Source organism: Carcharodon carcharias, chromosome 1, assembly GCF_017639515.1.
Source record: "Carcharodon carcharias isolate sCarCar2 chromosome 1, sCarCar2.pri, whole genome shotgun sequence".
NCBI lineage: Eukaryota > Metazoa > Chordata > Chondrichthyes > Lamniformes > Lamnidae > Carcharodon > Carcharodon carcharias.
Genome location: NC_054467.1, coordinates 224,439,782 through 224,462,206, shown reverse-complemented (window position 1 = coordinate 224,462,206; position 22,425 = coordinate 224,439,782). Strand labels below are relative to the sequence as shown.

The 22,425-nt window shown below is 44.4% G+C and overlaps 1 protein-coding gene across 2 annotated transcripts in view; it reads right to left on the bottom strand.

Moving 5' to 3' along the window:
* The window catches only part of smad2 (SMAD family member 2), a 141,434-nt gene that overhangs the window by 22,744 nt on the left and 96,265 nt on the right, over positions 1-22,425 (bottom strand). For both annotated transcript variants that reach the window (XM_041187112.1, XM_041187113.1), the window contains one exon: positions 1,839-2,051. In XM_041187112.1, the coding sequence (XP_041043046.1) occupies positions 1,839-2,051 (213 nt within the window). The remainder of the gene's footprint in view (positions 1-1,838; positions 2,052-22,425) is intronic.

The window sequence follows — 22,425 nt, the reverse complement described above, 5'->3', positions numbered from 1 at the left end:
CGCCTCCATCACATCTGTTCTGATGATGCCATTTTCAAAAACATTTCCTCTGACATGTCTTCCTTCTTCCCTAACTGAGGTTTTCCACCCACGGTGGTTGACAGGGCTTTCAACCGTGTCCAGCCCATCTCCCGCGCATCCGCCCTCGTACCTTCCTCTCCCTCCCAGAACCATGATAGGTCCCCCTTGTCTTCACTTATTACCGCACCAGTCTCCGCATTCAAAGAATCATCATCCGCCATTTCCACCAACTCCAGCATGATGGCACCACCAAACACATCTTCCCTTCACCCCACCCGGGCGGCATTCTGCAGGGATCGTTCCCTCCGGGACACCCTGGTCCACTCCTCCATCACCCCCTACACCTCAAATCCCTCCCATGGCTCCTTCCCATGCAACCACAGACAGTGCAACACCTGCCCCTTTACTTCCCCTCACCTCAATGTCCAAGGGCCCAAGCACTCCTTTCAGGTGAAGCAGCATTCCACTTGCACTTCCCTCAATTTAGTCTACTGCATTCGTTGCTCCCAATGTGGTTTCCTCTACATTGGAGAGATCAAACGCAGACTGGGTGACCACTTTGCGGAACACCTTTGGTCTGTGCGCAAGCATGACCCAGACCTCCCTGTTGCTTGCCATTTCAACACACCACCCTGCTCTCATGCCCACATATCCGTCCTTGGCCTGCTGCAATGTTCCAGTGAAGCTCAACGCAAACTGGAGGAACAGCACCTCATCTTCCGACTAGGCACTTTACAGCCTTCCGGACTGAATATTGAGTTCAACAATTTTAAATCATGAACTCTCTCCTCCATCCCCAGCCCCTTTACGACACACCCCCCTGCCCTTTTTTCAATAATTTATATAGATTTTTCTTTTCCCACCTATTTCCATTATTTTTAAATGTATTTCCATCCATTGTTTTATCTCTACCTTTTAGCCTATTTCGAACCCTTACCCCCACCCCACCCCCACTAAGGCTATCTGTACCTTGCTTGTCCTGCTTTCTACCCTTAATGTCACCTATTAGTACAATATCACCACCGTCAACACCTCTTTGTCCCTTTGTCTATGACATCTTTTGGCAATCTCCACCTATCACTGGCCCTCTTATCTAGCTCTACCTTTCCCTCCCGCCCTTAAACCAGCTTATATTTCACCTCTCTTCTATTTTTCCTTAGTTCTGTTGAAGAGTCATACGGACTTGAAACGTTAACCATATTCCTCTTCGCGGATGCTGTCAGACCTGCTGAGTTTTTCCAGGTATTTTTATTTTTGTTTTGGATTTCCAGCATCCAGTTTTTTGCTTTTATTAAAAATGAAGGATTGTGCAAATGAAGTACTACGGAGTAGGATTATGGCAGGATGGAGTTGCTTTAAGAGGCAGAGGTATTCTGTGTGATAAGAAAATACCACTGGCATTAAGTATTTTTATGGCCCAGAATTACTATCCTTTTTCTAAAAAGGGGTTTCTATTATTTATCTGTTACCTTTTTTTGATTCAGTTTTGGCCTTTTGATGTGAGTTGAATTTTCTTGAACAAAGCAAGCCAAACATGTAAAGTTTGGTATAAAAGGCTAACCATCAGTAATGGTGTCCATTAAACCACTGGGCTGCCATAAAACTGATCTAGTTCACTAATGTCCTTTAGGGAAAGAAATCTCCAGTTCTTACCTGGTCTATGTTACTCCAGACCACAGCAATTAGCTGGTAGCTACCCTCTGAAATGCTTTAGCAAGTCACTAGTTACTATTTTAACATAAAATAGGGATAGGCTATATACGCTGACCTTGCCAGCAAAACCCACATCTTGTAAATTAATTAAAAATCACACTTACCAATGTGTCGTCTTGTCATCTCAACTGTTGCATTTCTATTGACGTTGGACAGCAAACCCAGACAGAATCTTTCTGAATTTGATGGGTCTGTAAATCCATCCACAGTTAATGAAGGCTGAGATGCATGAAAGGTTTCACCAACTCTCTGGTTTAACTCATAATATGCTATTGAGCACCAGAATGCTGGCTCTGAATAGGTTACAGGTTGCAGATCTGAAACAGACAAAGCAAAGAATTTTGAGTCGATAAATTCAGAATCATAACTTGGTACTTCTAAGAAAAAGGATCCATGTAAAATCAACTATGGACCTCTTAATTTTGTTCTGATGAATGTGTTTCAAGAGCTAACTTTTATTTCACTATTGTTTACACAAGGAAATAATGAAGCAAGTTCACTAATCTAACAGGTGGAATACAAACAATTAAGGATTCTGTAACAGCAAGTGGATAGTTACTGTAAACAGATTGGTATCATATTGTTTATATTTATGTAGACCCTTCTATCTCTCAAACACCCCACAGCATTTCAAAGTGGAGTCACCATTATGTAAGCAAATGGGATTATTATTGCACTTGTGTGTAGTTATTTTTTCTTTCACAGGATGTGGACATCGCTGGTTAGGCCAGTATTTGTTGCTCATCCCTAAATGCCCTGGAGGTGCTAGTGGTGAGCCACTTTATTGAACTGCTGCAGTCCATGTGGTGTAGGTACATGCACAATGCTGTTAGGGAGGGGCTCCAGGATTTTGACCCAGCTGCAGTGAACAACAACAATATATTTTGAAGTCAGGATGGTGTGAGAATTAAGAGGAGAATGTGCAGGTGGTGGTGTTCCCATGCAGCTGGTGCCCTTCTAGGTGGTAGAGGTCACGGACTGCCAAAGAAGCCTTAGTGAGTTATACAGTGCAGCTTGTAGATGGTACGCGTTGCTGCCACTGTGCCTCCATGGTGGCTAAAGTGTCACGTGAGAGGGCTCCTTTGTCCTGGATGGTGTCAGGCTTCGAGTGTTGTTGGGGCTGCATTCATCCAGGGAAGTGGAGAGTATTCCATCATACTCCTGACAAGGGCCTTATAGGTGGTGGACAGGCTTGGGCGTGTAGTCAGGAGGTGAGTTACTTGCTACAGAATTCCCAGTCTCTGACCTGGTCCAGTTTAATTTCTGGTTCTGGAAACCCACAGGATGATGATAGTGGGGGATTCAGCAATGGTAACGACATCGAATGTCAAGGGGAAATGGTCATTGCCTGGCACTTAAATAGCAAGTGACATTCATGCCACATAGCAGCCCAAGCCTGAAAGTTATCCAGGTCTTGCTGCATATGGACATGGATTGCTTCATTATCTTAGGAGTCATGAATACTGCTGAACACATCAGCGCACATCCCCAATTCTGACTTTATGATGGAGAGAAGGTCATTGATGAAGCAACAGAAGATGGTTGGGACCTGGACACTACTCTGAGGAACTCCTGCAACCATGTTCTGGGACTGAGATCAATTATCGCCAACAAACACAACCATCTTCCTTTGTACTAGGTATGACTCCAACCAGTGGAAAGTTTTCTGCCCAACTGCCATTGGCTCCTTGATACCACACTTGATCAAATGCTGCCTTGATGTCAAGGGCAGTTACCCTCACGTAACATCTGCAGTTCAACTCTTATGTCAATGTTTGAACCAAGGCTGTACTGAGGTCAGGAGCTGAGTGTCAATGAGCAGATCATTGCTGTGTCAGTACCACTTGATAGCACTGCTGACGACCCCCTTCCACTGCTTTGCTGATAATCAACAGTCGATTGATGGGCTGGTAATCAGCCAGCTTGGATTTTTGTGGACAAGACATTCCTGGGCAGCATTCCAGCTTGCCAGATAGATGCCAGTGCTGTAAGCAGTACAGTAATACAGTAACAGCTTTGTTACTGGTGTGGTGAGTTCTGGAGCACAAGTCTTGAGTACTACTGCCGAGATATTCACAGAATCACTCTGCACCAACACATGAGAAACACCTGATCTATCTACCTATTCCCTTTTACAGCACTTGGCCCATAGCCTTGAGTGTTATGACGTTCCAATTGCTCATCCTGGTACTTTTTAAATGATGTGAGGCAACCCGCCTCCACCACCCTACCAGGCAGTGCATTCCAGTCTATCACCAACCTCTGGGTATAAAGGTTTTTCCTCACATCCCCCCTAAGCCTCCTGCCCCTCACCTGGAACTTATGTCCTCTTGTGACTGACCCTTCAACTAAGGGGAACAGCGGCTCCCTATCCACGCCCCTCAATCTTGTACACCTCGATCAGGTCGCCCCTCAGTCTGATCTGCTCCAACGAAAGCAACCCAAGTCGATCCAACATCTCTTCATAACTTAAATGTGTCATCCCAGGCAACATCCTGGAGAAAGCAAAAAACTGCAGATGCTGGAAATCCAAAACAAAAACAAAATTACCTGGAAAAACTCAGCAGGTCCGGCAGCATCTGCGGAGAGGAACACAGTTAACGTTTCAAGACCGTATGACTCAACAGATGCTGCCAGACCTGCTGAGTTTTTCCAGGTATTTTTGTTTTTGTTTTCAACAACCTGGTGAAGCTCCTCTGCACCCCTTCCAGTGCAATCACATCCTTCCTATAATGTGGCGACCAGAACTGCACACAGTACTCCAGCTGTGGCCTCACCAAGGTTCTGTACAACTCTAACATGACCTCCCTACTTTTATAATCTATGCCTTGATTGATAAAGGCATGTGTCCATATGCCTTTCTTACCACCCCACAAACATGCCCCTCCGCCTTCAGAGATCTATGGACCACCCGGGCAATCTTTGTGTTGTCCGCAAACTTACTAATCCTACCCCCTACATAAGCACCTACATCGTTTATATAAATGACGAATAATAGGGGACCCAGTACAGATCCCTGTGGTATGCCACTGGCTTCCAGTCATTAAAGCAGCCTTCTGTCATCACCCTGTGTCTCCTACAACTAGGAGAATCCACCTTATCAAATTATCCTGTATCCCATGTGCATTTGCCTTCTTTATAAGTCTCCCATGTGGGACCTTGAAAAAGGCTTTGCTGAAATCCATACAAACTACATCAACTGCACTACCCTCATCTACACACTTGGTCACCTCCTCAAAAAATTCAATCAAACTTATTAGGCATGACCTCCGTCTGACAAAGCCATGCTGACTATCCCTGATCAAACCTTGCCTCTCCAAGTGGAGATAGATTCTCTCCTTCAGAATTTTCTCCAATAATTTCCCTACTGCTGATGTGAGACTCACTGGCCTGTACTTCCCTGGCTTATCTCTACAACCCTTCTTAAATAGCGGAACCACAATAGCTGTTCTCCAGTCCTCTGGCACCTCCCCTGTGGCCAGAAGGAATTAAAAATTTGGGTCAGAGCCTCTGTGATCTCCTCCCTTACCTCCCTCAGCAGTCTGGGACATAAATCATCCGGACCTGGAGATTTGTCCACTTTTAAGCCTGCCAACACCTCCAATACCTTGTCACTCCCTATATCAATTTACTTAAAAACCTCACAGTCTTTCTCCCAGAGTTCGATACCTTCATCCTCATTCTCTTGGCTGAAGACAGATGCAAAGTATTTGTTCAACACTCTGCCGATGTCATCTGGCTCCACCCATAGATTGCGCCCTTGGTCCCTAATGGGCCCTACTCTTTCCCTGGTTATCCTTTTCCCATTGATATACTTTTAGAATATCTTGGGATTTTCCCTACTTTTACCAGCCAGAGCTTTCTCATAATCCTTTTTTGCTCTCCTAATTGCATTCTTAAACTCCACCCTGCACTTTCTGTACTCCACCATTGCCTCCGTTGATTTGCTTCTCTTGTACCTGCTAAAAGCCTCTCTTTTCCTTCTCATCGTATCCTGAACATCTCTGGTCATCCATGGTTCTCTGGGCTTGTTACTCCTTCCTATCACCCTACAGGGAACATGTTGAGCCTGTACCCTCCCCATTTCCTTTTTGAACGCCCCCCCACTGCTCCTCTGTAGATTTCCCCACAAGTGGCTGTTCCCAGTCTACCTTGGGAAGATCCTGCCTTATTTTACTAAAATCCACTCTCCCCAAATCCAAAACATTTTTTTTGCAACTTGTCTATTACTTTGTCCATAACAAGCTTGAATTGTACCATGTTGTGGTCGCTATCACCAAAATGCTCCCCCACCACCACCTCAGCCACCTGTCCGGCTTCATTCCCCAGAATTAGGTCCTGCACTGCGCCGCCCGTTGTTGGACCCTCTACATACTGACCTAAATAGTTCTCTTGTACACATTTCAAGAAATCCACTCCATCCAAGCCCTTAACACCATGTCTATCCCAATTAATGCTGGGAAAGTTGAAATAACCTAATATAATTACCCTATTGTTATTGTTTTTACACACCTCCACAAATTGTGCACATATTTGCTTAATTTCCCGCTGACTATCTGGGGTCTATAATAAACACCTAACAATGTGGCTGCCCCTTTTTTATTCCTAAGCTCTACCCACAAAGCTTCATTCGATGCCCCCTCCAAGATATCATCTCTCCTTACTACAGTAACTGACTCCTTAGCTAATAATGCAATGCCTCCTCCTTTCTTACCCCATCTCGTCACGCCTGAAGATTCTATATCCCAGAATGTTGAGCTGCCAATCCTGTCCCTCCCTCAACCACGTCTCAGTGATGGCTACTATATCACTATTCCACGTGTCAATCCTCACCTTTAACTCATCTGTTTTACCTGTAATACTCCAGACATTAAAGTAGAGGCCATCCAGCCTGGCCTTCCTCCATTGAAACTTAATGCAGCTGTACTCCCCCTGACTTGATTGTTTTACTGTAGTATGATGTGTCCCTATTCTGCTAACATTGTCCCCTCTCCTCCTGCCGAATTAGTTTAAACTCCTCCCAACAGCACTAGCAAACCCGCCCACAAGGACGTTAGTCCTGTTCTGGTTCAGATGTAGACTGTCCCACTTGTACAGGTCCCACCTTCCTCAGAAACGGTCCCAGTGACCCAGGAATTGAAAACCCTCCCTCCTGCACCAACTCTGAAGCCACATATTCATCTGCGCTATTCTCCTATTTCTGAGCGCTAGCATGTGGCACTGGGAGTAATCCCGAGATTACAACCCGAGAGGTCTTGCTTTTTAGTCTACTGCCTACCTCCCTGAATTCTTGATGCAAGACCTCATCCCTCTTTCTACCTATGTCATTGGTACCAACATGTACCTTGGCCTCTGCCTTATCACCCACCCACTTCAGGATGCCCTGCAGCCATTCAGTGACATCCCGGACCCTGGCACCAGGGAGGCAATACACCATCCTGGAGTCACATTGAAGGCCAGTTGCACCTATCTGTTCCCCTGACTATAGAATCCCCTATTACTATTGCTCTTCCTCCCCTCTTGTACAGACAGGCTGCTTGTGGTGCCAGAAGCTTGGCTCTGCCTGCACTCCCTGGAGGAACCAGCGGCCTCATGTGCCTCCAAAATGGAATACTAATTTGTGAGCGGGGCCCCAGGGGACTCCTGAACTACCAGCCTGTTTCTCTAGGACTGCCTGGTGATCACCCATTCCCTTCCCTCAAATCCCTTCATCTGCAGTGTGATCACCTCTCTAAACGTACTATCAACAATGCTCTCAGACTCACGGATGCTCCACAGTGTCCCCAGCCACCGTTCCAACTCTGAAACCCGAGCTCCCAGGAGCTACAGCTGGACACACTTCTTGCACACGTGCTGGTCCCGGGCACTGGAAATGTTCCTGGCTTCCCACATGGAGCACAAGGAGCACACCACAGCTTTGAGCTCTCCTGCCATGACTTATCCCTTTAATTAAAACTTTTAAATCAATTACTCTAGGGCTCTTCTTTCTTGATCCTTGTTACTACAGACTATACAAACTATAAACCACAAAAAGACCTTAAACTATAAGCGATAAAAGTAGAAAATACTTACCCACTACTTACCAGTCATTCCTTTCCCTTGTAGCCTCTACTGCTGCAGAAGGGCAAGACCACTCTATGAAGATTTAAGAAGTTGGATAGCAAAGAAAAAATGCTAAGATCACCTCTTCCCCTCTGCACTGAATTCCCACTGTGCACCAAATTGCCAATACCCACACTCACCGTGACTGTATCTCACCCAGAATGAGGTTTCTCCCCTGTTCGTGTGCAAGTACACACATTGTCAGGGCGCATAGCTTTTGCTGTATCCAGAGCCTACAGCCATTTCTTGATGTAACCGGGAATAAGCCTAATTGGCTGAAGGTGTGGGGGACCTCAGGAGGAAGTCAAGATGGATCAGCCAATCTGCACTTCTGTCTAAGATGATTGCAAATGGTTTGGCTGGCCTTTTGCACACATGTACTGGGCCCTCTCATCATGCAATGGTGGGATATTTGTGGAGCCGCCTTCTCCACTGAGTTGTTTAATTGCCCACCCACCATTCACAACTGGATGTGGCAGGACTGCAGAACTTAGATATGATTCTTTGGTTGTGGATTGCTTTGCCATGTCTATTGCATGCTGTTTGGCATGTGTTGTAGATTCATCAGGCTGATACCACACTTTTAGTATGCCTGGTACGTCTTCCAGCATTCCTTCCTGCACTCTTGGAACCAGGGTTGATCCCCCAGCTTGATGGAAAGGCAGAATGGGGGATATGCCGGGACGAGATTACAAACTGATGTCGAATACAATTCTGCTGCTGATGGCCCTTAGCACCTCATGGATGCTCAGTTTTTGCTAGATCTTTGGAAATGTATCCCATCTAGCACGTTGGCAACACCACATGACACGGCAGAGGGTGCCCTCAATTTGAAGACAGGGTATTTTCTCCAGAAAAACTATGCAGTGGTCACTCCTCCCAATACTGTTATGGACAGGCGCATCTGCAACAGATAAACTGTTGAGGACGAGGTCAAGTCGATTTTTCCCCCTTGATGGTTCCCTCACCACCGTAAGCCTGGTCTAACAGCTATGTACTTCAGGATTCGGCCAACTTGGTCAGTTGTGGTGCTACCGGGACACTCTTGGTGATGGGCATTCAAGTCCCCCCCACCCTCAGTGCTTCTTCCTATTGATTTTTATCAGCTTGGGAGGGGGGGGGGGGGGCTAGGTGTTAATCTGCAGGTGGTTTCCTTGCCCACATTTGACCCGATGCTGTGAGACTTCATGGTGTCCAGAATTCATGTAGACGACTCCCAGGACAACTCCTTCCTGACTGCATACCAATGTGCCAGCACTTCTGGTGGTCTGTCCTGCTGGTGGGATAGAACATACACAGGGATGCTGATTGTGGTGTCTGGGACATGGTCTCAAAAGGTATGATTCGGTGAGTATGACTGTGTCAGGCTGTTGCTTAACTAGCCTGTAGGATAACACTCCCAATTTTCACACAAACCCCACCCCAAGTTAGTAAAGAGAACTTTGCAGAGTCGACAGAGCTGGCCTAGGACAATGTCAGGTGCTCCATCCAGTTTCATTCCTTTTAGACTTTGTAATAGTTTGATACAACTGAGTGGCTTGCTAGGTCATTTCAGAGGGCAGCTAAGAGTCTACCAGAAAGCTGTGGATCAGACCAGGTAAGGACAGGGTGCATGCAGGACAAAATATAAATCGGGAAATAATGGAGGCATGTAAAAAGGGTGCTACAATTGTCATGGGTGATTTTAATCTGCATATTGACTGGACAAATCAGATTGGCAGGGGTAAAATGGAAGACAGATTTTGAAGAGTGCATCAGGGATTGTTTCTTAGAGCAATACGCTGCAGAACCTAACTGGGAATAGGCTATTTTTGATCTAGTAGAGGTGGGATTAATAAGGGATATGGTAGATAAGGATCCTCTAGGGGTTAGTGATCACAACATAGTAGAATTTCAAATTCAGTTTCAGGGTGAGCAATTCGGGTCTCAAACCAACGTCCTCAACTTAAATAAGGACAATTACAGAGGTATAAAGAAAGAGTTGTCTAAAGTGGGCTGGGAAAATAGACTAAGGGGAAGGTCAGTGGATGAGCAGTGGCAAACATTTATGCAGATATTTCATAATGCTCAGCATGTATCCCAGTCAAAAAAGGAGGACCCTGAGAAGGATAAACCACTTGTGGTTAACAAAAGGTAGTCAAGGAGAGTATCCAACCAATACAAAGGCATACAAAGCTGCGAAAAGTAGTGGTAGGCCAGAGGATTGGAAATGTTTTAAGAACGAGCAACAGATGATTAAAAAGCTAATAAAGGAGGGAGAAAATGAATTATCAAAGTAAATTGGCAAGAAATATAAAAACAAGCAGCAAGAACTTCTATGGGTAGATAAAAAAAAGAGTAGCTAAAGTGAGCCTGGACCGTTGGAGGATGAGACTGGAGAATTGATAACGTAAGAAATAGGAGTAGACCATTCGGCCCGTCAAGCCTGCTCCGCCATTCAATAAGGTCATGGTTAATCTTGTGTTTCGATTTCCACATTCCCATCTAACCCCAATCACCTTTGATTCCTTTGCCTAACAAGGGTCTACCTACCTCTGCCTTAAAAATATTCCATGATCCTGCCTCCACGACCTTTTGAGGCAGAGAAATCCAAAGTCACACAACTCTCAGAAAAATATTTCTCCTCGTTTCTGTCCTGAAAGAGTGACCCCTCATGTTAAAAGTGCCCCCAAGTTCTGGACTCACCCACAAGAGGAAACATCCTTTCGACATCTACCTTGTCAAGGCCGTTCAGGATCTGGTATATTTCAATCAAATCACCCCTCACGCTTCTAAACTTCAGGGGAAACAAGCCCAGTCTGTCCAAACTTTCCTCATAAGACAACCCAGTCATTCCAGGTATCAACCTAGTATGAACTGCCTCTGATGCATTTACATTCTTCCTTAAGGAGACCAAAACTGCACACAGAATTCAAGGTGCGGTCTCACCAATGCCCTGTATAACTGAAGCATAACATCCTTACTTTTATGTTCAATCCCTGTCATAATAAAGGATAGCATTCCATCAGCCATCTTAATTACTTGCTGTACCTGCATACTAATGTTTTGTGACTCATGCACTAGAACACCTACATCCCTCTGCACCTCAGAATTATGCAGCCATTCTCCATTTAAGTAATACTTTGCTTTTTTTTTGTTCTTCCTGCCAAAATGAACTTTAAATTTTCCCACACTAAACTCCATTTGCCAGATCTTTGCCCATTCACTCAACCTATCTACATCCATCTGCAACCTATGTCCTCTTCACAACACACTTTCCTACCTATCTTTGTGTCATCCTCAAATTTAGCTACCATGTCTTCACTCCCCTCATTTAAATCATTGATGTAAATTGTAAAAAGTTGAGGCCCCAATACAGACTCCACTCGTCACATCCTGCCAATCACAAAAGACCCATTCATGCATGCTCTCTGCTTTCTGCCAGCCAGCCAATCTTCTATCCATGCTAATACATTACTCACTACACCGTGCACTTTTATTTTCTGTAATAATCTTTGATGAGGCACCTTATCAAATATCTTCTGGAAATCCAAGTACAGTACATCTACAGGCTCCCCTTTATCCACAGTGCACGTTACTCCTTCAAAGAAATCCAATAAATTGGTCAAACATGATTTTCCTTTCACATAACCATGCTGACTCTTCCCTATTGCCTTGAGCTCTAAGTGCCCAGCTATAACCTCCCAAATGATCGATTCTAATAATTTGCCAATGACAGAAGTCAAGCTAACTGGTTTATAGTTTCCTGTTTTCTACCTCCATCCCTTCTTGAATAAAGGGGCTTATATTTACTACTTTCCAATCTGATCGAACCTTTGCAGAATGTAGCAAATTTTGGAACATTAAAACCAGTGCATCATTAGCCACCTCTTTTAAGACCCTAGGATGTAGTCCATTGGGACCCAGAGACTTGCCAACCTGCAGCTCCATCAATTTGCTCAGTACCGTTTCCCTAGTGATTTCAATTTCACCAAGTTCCTTTTACCCCATTCACCTCCTGATTTGCAGCTGTTACTGGAATGTTTTTTGTATCCTCTATAGTGAACACAAGCAAAATATTTGTTCATTTCTTCTGCCATTTCCTTTTTATCTATTATTAACTCCCTGCTGTCACTCTCTAGAGGACCAACACTCACTTTACTTACTCTTTCTCTTTTTAAGTATCTGTAGTAACTCTTGCTATCCATTTTTACATTTCTAGCTACCTTCCTCTCATGCTCTAATTTTTTTCTCCTGATTAACCTTTTAGTCATTCCCTGCCCATCTTTATATCCTGTCCAACCATCTGTCCTGCCACTCATCTTTGTGTCATTGTATGCTTTTTCCTCAACATCTTTAGTTAACCGAGGGTGGGTCCACCCCTTAGAATTTTTCTTTATAGTAAGAATCTACTTATTCTGAATACTCAGAAATATCCCCTTAAATGTCTGCTACTGCTTCTCTATTGATCTACCCTCTAGCCTAGTTTCCCAATTCACTTCAGCTAGTTCAGCTTTCATGCCTACATAGTTGCCCTTATTTAAGTTTAAGATACTAGTCTGAGACCCACTCTTCTGGCTTTCAAATTGATGTAAAATTCAATCATATTGTGGTTGCTGCTACCTTGGGGTGCCTTTACTCGGTCATTAATTAATCGTGTCACGTTACACAATACCAAGTCTAACATAACCTGCTCTCTGGTTGGTTCCAGAATATGATGCTTGAAGAAACTCTCTCGAAAGCATTCTAAGAACTCCTCACCCAGGCCACTACTGCCAATCTGATTTTTCCAGTTTGTGTGTACATTAAAATTACCCATGATTATTGCACACAATATTTTCTCTTGAATACTTTGTCCTACTATTAGGGGACCTGAGAACACCCCAACTAATGACTTTTTCCCCCCTATTCCTCATCTCCACCCAAACCAATTCTACATCCTGATCTCCTGAACCAAGATCATCTCTAACTATTGCACCAACGCCCTCTTTGGTTAACAGTGCTACCCCTCCACCTTTAATTGCTTCCTATTCTTCTTGACTGTTATGTACCCTTCAATATTAAGGACCCAATCTTTATCATCCTGCAGCCATGTATCCGTCTTTGCTGTCAAATCATATTTATTTACTTCAATGTGGGCCATCAATAACGGGCAGCAGGAAAAAGGCAGAAAATTAAACCAATATTTTGCATCAATCTTCACGGTAAGCGCCCCAAAGATATCAGATAAGCAAGGAGTTAATGGGAGGAAAGATCTTCGAACAGTTGCTATCAAAAGGGACAAAGTGGTTGACAAATTAATGGGACTAAGACAGACAAGTTGCCAGGACCTGATGGCCTACATCCAAGGGTTTTAAAGGAAGTGGCTGCAGAGATAGTGGAGGCATTGGTCGGAATATTCTAGAGCTCACTGGATTCCAGGAGGGTCCCAGCAGATTGGAAAACTGCTAATATCCAAGAAAGAGGGGGATAAAAATCAGGAAAATATAGGCCAGTTAGCCTAACATCTGTCATTGGGAAAATGCCAGAGTCCATTAATAAGGAAGAAATAGCAGGGCATCAAGTAAAGCATAATGCAATTAAACAGAATTCACATGGTTTTGTGAAAAGGAAATCATGTTTGATAAATTTGCAAGAGTTCTTTGAGGATATAACAAGCAGAGTTGATAAAGGGAAACCGGTAGATGTAGTGTATTTGGATTTCCAGATAAAAGGTTATTGCACAAAATAGGAGCTCATGGTACTGGGAGTAATAAGAACATAAGAACTAGGAGCAGGCAATTCAGCCCCTCGAGCCTGCCCCGCCATTCAATGCGATCATGGCTGATCTCATTTCAGCTTCAACTCCAATTTCCCTCCCTCTCCCCATAACCTTTCAACCCATTACTAATTAAAAATCTGTCTATCTCCACAAATTTATTCAGCGTCCCAGAATCCACTGCACTGAGTTAGTGAATTCCACAGATTCACGACCCTTTGAGAAAAGTAATTCCTCCTCAACTCTGATTTAAATCTACCAGCCTAAAACTATGGCCTCTCATTCTAGAATGCCTCAAGGAGAAACATCCACTCCACGACTACTTTGTCTATTCCCTTTAGCATCTTATATATCTCAATTAGTTCTCCTCTCATTCTTCTAAACTCTAGCGAGTATACGCCTAAACTGCTCAATCTCTCCTCATAAGACAAGCCCTGCATCTCTGAAATCAATCTAGTGAACCTCCTCTGAACCACCTCCAGTGCAACTACATCCTTCCTCAAGTAAGGAAACCAAAACTGTGCACAGTACTCCAGGTGCGGTCTCACCAATGCCTTGTACAGATGCAACAACACTTCCCTATTTTTATACTCTATTCCTTTAGCAATAAATACCATAAAATTCCATTTGCCTTCCATATTACCTGCTGTACCTGCATACTAGCTTTCAGCGATTCATGCACGAGGACACCCAGATCCCTCTACGCTGAAGCATTCTGAAGTTTCTCTCCATTTAAATAATAAGTCGTCTTTTTATTCTTCTGACCAAAATGGATAACCTCACACTTATCCACGTTAAACTCCATTTGCCAAATTTTGGCCCATTCGCCTAACCTGCCATATCCATTTGTAAATTTCTTATTTCTTCATTGTAACTTATTTTCCCATCCATTTTGGTGTCATCTGCAAAGTTAGGTGTAGTACCTTCTATCCCTGAATCCAAGTCATTAATATAGATTCTAAATAGTTGGGGGCCCAAGGACCGAACCCTGTGGCATCCCACTAGTTACTGCTTGCCATCCAGAAAAAGACCCGTTAATCCCAACTCTCTGCTTTCTTTGGTTAGCCAATCCTCTATCCAAGCTAATATATTACCCCTAACTCTGTGTGACCTTATCTTGTGTATTAATCTTTTGTGCGGCATCTTATCAAAGGCCTTCTGGAAGTCCAGATATACTACATCTACAGGATCTCCATTATCCACTTTGCTTGTCACATCTTCAAAGAACTCTAGCAAATTAGTCAAACACGATTTACTCTTCATAAAGCCATGCTGACTCTGATGGATTGCATTGTGACTTTCCAAATGCCCGATTACTACTTCCTTAATAATGGATTCCAACAACAGACGTTAAACTAACCGGTCTATAGTTTCCTACTTTCTGCCACCCCTTTCTGTGGATGTTGAGGAGATGTTTCCACTAGTGGGGGAAATCTTGGAACTAGGGGACATAGACACAGAATAAGGGGACACTCATTTAAAACTGAGATGTGAATGAATTTCTTCTCTCAGAGGGTATTGAATGTCTGGCATTCTCTACCCCAGAGAGTTGTGGAGGCTAGATCAGAGTATTTAAAGAGAGGGTAAATAGATTTTTGAAATATCAAGGAGTTGAGGGCTATGAGGAGCTGACACGAAAGGAGTCAAGGCCTTGGGCAGATCAGCCATGATCTTATTGAATGGCGGGGCAGGCTTGAGCAGCCGAATGACCTACTCCTATTTCTTACATTTTGTTATGATCCATTGGTTGTGGGATTGCTTAGCTCTGTCTATCACTTGCTGCTTATCAGGCAAGTAGTCCTGTGTTATAGCTTCACCAGGTTGACACCTCATTTTTAGGTAAGCCTGGTGCTGCTCTTGGCATGCTCTCCTGGACTGTTAATTGAACCAGGGTTGATCCCATCTTGAAGGTAGAGTGGGGGATATGCCAGGCCATGAGCTTACAGATTGTGTTCATGTACAATTCTGCTGCTGCTGGTGGCCCACAGCGTCTCATCGATGCCCAGTCAAGTTGCTAGATCTGTTTGAAATCTATCCCATTTAGCACGATGGTAGTGCCACACCACACGATGGAGGGTCTCCTCAATGTGAAGGCGCGACTTCATCGCTACAACAACTGTGCTGTGTTCACTCCTGCCGATACTGTCAGACAGATGCACCTGCGGCAGGCCGGTTGGTGAGGATGAGGTCATGTATGCTTTTCCCCTCGTTTATTCTCTCACCACATGCTGCAGACCCAGTCTAGCAGCTATGACATTTAAGACTCGGCCAGCTGAATCTACCAAGCTACACTTGGTGATGGACATTGAAGTCTCCCACCCAGAGTACATTCTGCACCCTTGCTACCCTCAGTGCTTCCTCCAAGTGGTGTTCAACATGGGGGAGCACTGATTCACCAGCTGAGGGAGGGTGGTACGTGGTAATCAGTAGGAGGTTTCTTTGCCCACAGTGCCATCAGACTTCATGGGATCCAGAGTTGATGCTGAAGGCTCCCAGGGCAACTCCCTCCTGAGTGTATACCACTGTGCCACCACCTCTGCTGGGTCTGTCCTGCTGGTGGGACAGAACATGCCCAGTGACAGTGGTGTCTGGGACATTATCTCTAAGACATAATTCTGAGAGGCTATGTCAGGCTGTAGCTTGACTAGTCTGTGAGACAACTCTCCCACTTTTGGCACTGGCCCCCAGATGTTCGTAAGGAGGACTTTGCCAGGTTGACCAGACTGAGGTTGCCATTGTCGTTTCCGGTGCCTAGGTTGATGCCATATGGACCGTCCGGTTTCATTCTTTTTTGAGACCTTGTAGTGGTTTGATACAACTGAGTGGCTTACTAGGCCATTTCAGGCAGCCACATTGCTGTGGGTCTGGAGTCACATGTAGGCCAGACCAGGTAAGGACACCAGATTTCCCTCCATCAATGAGCTTTTACAACAATTGACAATGGTTTCATGGTTATTAGACTTTTAATTCCAGATTTTTATCAAGTTCAAATTTCACCATCCCGGGTGCCCAAAGCAATACCCTGGGTCTCTGGATTACTAGTCTAGTGACAATACCACTATGCCATCGCCTCCCCAATTTGTGGCGCCAGAGGCAGCTCTGCTCTCTAAGAGGGGAGGAAAAACAGGGGAAGAGCAGTGGTGACAGGGGATTCATTAGTTAGGGGATCAGACAGGGGTTTCTGCGTCGTAGACATGAAGGTATATTGCCTCTCTGGTGCCAGAGTCAAGGATGTCATGGAGTGGCTATAGGGTATTCTTCTGGGGGAGGGTGTTCAGCCAGAGGTTGCAGTCCATGTTGGTACCAATGACTTAGGTAAGAAAGTGGATGAGGTCCTGAAAACATATTTCAGGGAGCTAGGAAGGAGATTGAAAAGCAAGACCTCTAAAGCAGTAATTTCAGGACCACTCCCAGTCCCACATGCAAGTGAATAAAGGAATAGGAGAATTGAGTGATTGAATGAGTGGCTGTAATGCTGGTGTAGTAGGGAGGGCATCAGATTTCTGAGGCATCAGGGTCAGTTCTGGGGAAGGTTGGGGTTTGTACAAGGCAGGCCGTCTACACCTGAACAGGACTGAGACAAATATCATCACGGAGATTTGTGAGTGCTAATAGGACTGGAGGTTTAAATAGATTGGCAGGGATCTGGGAACCTGAGGACAAATTCAGAGCAGGGAATGGGAGATGGAGAACTAGTGAGTGACTCTGAAAGACAGAAGCAGCACAGGTTAAAAAAAAGTGTACAGCACAGGAATTTGGCAGTGTTAAAAGTTGTAAATGCAAGGAGTATAGCAAATAAAGCCAATGAGCTGAAGGCACAGATAGGTGCATCGCAGCATATCACTAACAGAAACTTGGCTTAAAGAGGGGCAAAAATGGCAACTCAACATTCCTGAAGAGAGTTTTCAGGCAGGATAGAGGAAGATAAAAAGGGTGGGGTCTAAATAAATAATTATAGCTGTGGGAAATGGTGATATACTAAATGAAGGACCAAAATGAGGCCATTTGGATTTGAGCTCAGAAATAAAAAACAGCCACATTGCTAGGAGTTTACAATACAGCCCCAAATAGTGGAAGGGAGTTAGAAGAGCAAATACGTAGGCAAATTTCTCAGTGCAAAAACAACAGGGCAGTAATAGTCAGGGTCTTCAATTACTCTAATATCAATTGGGATATGCACCGTATGAAGGGCACAGAAGGCACAAAATTCTTGAACGACATTCAAGAGAGCTTTTCAGCCAGCATGTAAGAAGCTAATGAGGGGGACACGATTCTAGATTTAGTCTTACCAAATGAAGCTGGGCAAGTGGATGAAGTAACACTGAGAGGCCATTTTGGAGATAGTGACCATAATAGTTAGATCCACAGAACCAGTGCAGAAAAAGCCCTTCGAGTCTGCACAGACATGTGAGAAACACTTGACCTACCTACCTAATCCCATTTATTAGCACTTGGCCCATAGCCTTGAATGTTATGACGTACCAAGTGCTCATCCAGGTACTTTTTAAAGGATGTGAGGTAACCCGCCTCCACCACCCTCCCAGGCAGTGCATTCAAGACCGTCACTACCCTCTGGGTGAAAAAGTTTTTTCTCACATCCCCCCTAAGCCGCCTGCCCCTCACCTTGAACTTATGTCCCCTTGTGACTGACCCTTCAACTAAGGGGAACAGCTGCTCCCTATCCACCCTGTCCATGCCCCTCATAATCTTGTGCACCTCGATCAGGTCGCCCCTCAGTCTTCTCTGCTCCAACGAAAACAACCCAAGTCTATCCAACCTCTCTTCATAACTTAAATGGTTCATCCCAGGCAACATCCTGGTGAATCTCCTCTGCACCCCTTCCAGTGCAATCACATCCTTCCTATAATGTGGCAACCAGAACTGCACACAGTACTCCAGCTGTGGCCTCACCAAGGTTCTATACAACTCCAACATGACCTCCCTACTTTTGTAATCAATGCCTCGATTGATAAAGGCAAGTGTCCCATATGCCTTTTTCACCACCCCACTAATATGCCGATCCGCCTTCAGAGATCGATGGATACACACGCCAAGGTCCCTTTGTTCCTCAACTTCCTAGTGCCATGCCGTTCATTGAATACTTCCTTGTCAAATTACTCCTTCCAAAGTGTATCACCTCTCACTTTTCAGGGTTAAATTCCATCTGCCAATTATCTGCCTATTTGACCATCATATCTTCCTGTAGCCCAAGACACTCAATCTCACTGTTAACCACCTGGGCAATCTTTGAGTCATCCGCAAACCTACTAATCCTACCCCCTACATAGTCATCTATGTCGTTTATATAAATAACAAATAATAGGGGACCCAGCACAGATCCCTGTGGTATGCCACTGGACAATGGCTTCCAGTCACTAAAGCATTCTTCTGTCATCACCCTGTCTCCTACAAATAAGCCAATTTTGAATCCACTTTATCAAATTACCCTATATCCCATATGCCTTTGCCTTTTCTTTATAAGTCTCCCATGTGGGACCTTGTCAAAGGCTTTGCTGAAATCCATATAAACTACATCAACTGCACTACCCTCGTCTACATACCTGGTCACCTCCTCAAAAAATTCAATCAAATTTGTTAGGCAGGACCTTCCTCTGACAAAGCCATGTTGATTAGCCCTGATCAAACCTTGCCTCTCCAAGTGGAGATAGATACTCTCCTTCAGAAATTTCTCCAATAGTTTCCCTACCACTGATGTGAGACTCACTGGCCTGTAGTTCCCCGGCTTATCTCTACAACCCTTCTTAAATAGCGGAGCCACGTTAGCTGTTCTCCAGTAGTCTGGCACCTCCCCCGTGGCCAGAGAGGAATTAAAAATTTGGGTCAGAGCCCCTGCAATCTCCTCCCTTGCCTCCCTCAGCAGTCTGGGACACAAGTCATCCGGACCTGGAGATTTATCCACTTTTAAGCCTACCAACACCTAGTCACTCCCTATATCAATTTGCTTAAGAACCTCGCAGTCTTTCTCCCCGAATTTGATACCTTCATCCTCATTCTCTTGGGTGAAGATGGACATGAAGTATTCATTCAACACTCTAGCGATGTCCTCTGGCTCCACCCATAGACTGCCCCCTTGGTCCCTTATGGGCCCTACTCTTTCCCTGATTATCCTCTTCCCATTGATATACTTATAGAATATCTTGGGACTTTCCCTGCTTTTACCAGATTTAGCATCATAATGGAAAAGGACCAAGATAAAACAGGAGTAGAAGTTCTAAATTGGGAGGAAGTCAAATTTTACAAAGCCGAGGGGCGAACTGGCAAAAGTGGACTGGATACAGCTGCTAGAAGGGAAAATGGTGTCAAGTCAGTGGGAGATATTCAAAAGCGAGATACAACGGGTAGAGTGTAGACATGTACCCATAAAGTAAAAGGGTGGTACTACCAAATCTAGAGCCCCCTAGTTATCCAGAAACATACAGGGCAGGATAATGCAGAAAATGAAAGTTTATGACAGTCACAAAAAGCTTAGTACCGTAGAAAGCTTGAAGTAATATACAAAGTACAGGGGTGAAGTAAAAAAGGAAATTAGAAAAACAAAGAGGATACGAAAAAACACTGGCAGGCAAAATCAAAGAAAACCCAAAAAGGTTTCAGCAGTACATTAAGAGCAAGGGAATAACTAAGGAAAGGGTAGGGCTGGTCAGAGATATACATGGTAACTTGTGCGTTGATGCTGAAGATGTGAGCAGAGTTCTCAATAAGTACTTTGTCTCTGTCTTCACTAAGGAGAGGGATGATGCAGACATTCTAGTTAAAGAGGAGTGTGAAATATTAGATACAATGAGCATGAGAGGGGAAACAGCGGAGGGACAGACAGTCCTGAAGGTAGATAAATCACCAGAGCCTGGATTTTGTCCCAGATTGTTAAAAGGAAGCCAGTGAGGAAATAGCGGATACTCTGAGGATCATTTTCCAATCCTCACTAGATACATGTGGGGTACCAAGGGATTGGAGGTCTGCAAGCGTTGTAACAATATTAAAAAAGGATGCGAGGGTTGGACCATAAAATTATAGGTTGGTCAGTCCAACTTTGGGGTGGGCAAATTTTTGGAATCAATTCTGAGAGACAGAATAAACTGTCACTTAAGGTGGCATGAATTGATCAGGGATGGTCAGCATGGTTTTGTTAGAGGAAGATCGTGACTTACTAAACCACGACTACTACAATCTAGAAGGACAAGGGCAGCAGATAGGTGGGAACACCACCACCTGGAAGCTCCCAAGTTATTCACTCCATCCTGGCTTGGAACTATACTGCCGTTCTTTCAATGTCACTGGGTCAAAACCCTGGAACTCCCTTCCCAACAGCACTGTGGATGTAGCTACACCAGTCTGATGACAACCACGAAGCCAATGCAGATGGTTGTAAAAACCCATCTGGTGTACTAATGTCCTACAGGGAAGGAAAACTGCTGTCCTTACCTGGTCTGGCTACATGCAACTCCAGCCCCACAGCAATGTGGTTGACTCTTAAATGCCCTCTGAACAATGGCAATTAGGGATGGGTAAAAAATGCTGGCCTAGCCACATCTCATGAACAAATAACAAAATGCTGTAACCTGCAATGCTATGGAGCTGGTGCTGGAAAGTGGAATTAAAAATGAGTGGCTAGCATCTTTATTCTCTTTTAATGGCCGGCGCAGACACAATGCGCTAAATGGCCTCATTTTGCACCGTAACTTTTGTATGGCACCATGGACAGCAGATTTCCTTCCCTAAAGATTGTTCATTTTTGGCGACAACGACAATAATCTTAGTAATAGTGACCATGAAACCATTGTTTAATTCCAATTTTTCTTAACTTGAATATAAATTCCACCAGTTGCCATGGTGACCCATGTCTTCAGAGTATTATAAATAGCAATAGTTGATTGACTACTTTGGTGATGTTGTCTGAACTTGACCAAGACCTCAGAAAAGTTCACTGCTCTTCAAAGCCTACCATGAAACTTTGCTGTCTTTTTTAACGATCTAGAATAGGCAGTTGGAGCCTCTGATTAATGCTTTGCCCAGAAGACAGTACCATTGACAATTCAGTACTCTCCCAAAACTGTACCCTAGGTTCAGCCTATTATGCGCTCAAGTCCCAGCACGGGGCTTGAATGCAACTTTCAACTTAATATAGTTGGTAGCATTCTTAACCATCAAGTTGAATGAAATAAAAATGCAAATTAGTTGATAGTTCAGATGTAATGTCCCACATGGGAGACTTATAAAGAAGGCAAATGCACATGGGATACAGGGTAATTTGAGAAGGTGGATTCAAATTGGCTTAGCTATAGGAGGCAGAGGGTGAAGACAGAAGGATGTTTTAGTGACTGGAAGCCAGTGTCCAGTGGCGTACCACAGGGATTTGTGCTTGGTCCCCTTTTATTTGTCATTTATATAAACGACATAGATGACTATGTGGGGGTTGGATTAGTAAGTCCGCAGATGACACAAAGATTGGCTGGGTACTTAACAGTGAGGGTGTGTGCCTTGGGCTACAGGAAAATATAGATGGGATGGTCAAATGGGCAGATAATTGGCAAATGGAATTTAACTCTGAAAAGTGTGAGGTGATACACTCTGAAAGGAGTAACTTAACAAGGAAGTATTCAATGAATGGCATGACACCAGAAAGTTCTGAGGAACAAAGGGACCTTGGCGTGTGTGTCCATCGATCTCTGAAGGCAGAGGGGCATGTTAGTGAGGTGGTGAAAAAGGCATATGGGACACCTGCCTTTATCAATCGAGGCATAGATTACAAAAGTAGGGAGGTCATGTTGGAGTTGTATAGAACCTTGGTGAGGCCACAACTGGAGTACTGTGTATAGTTCTGATCGCCACAT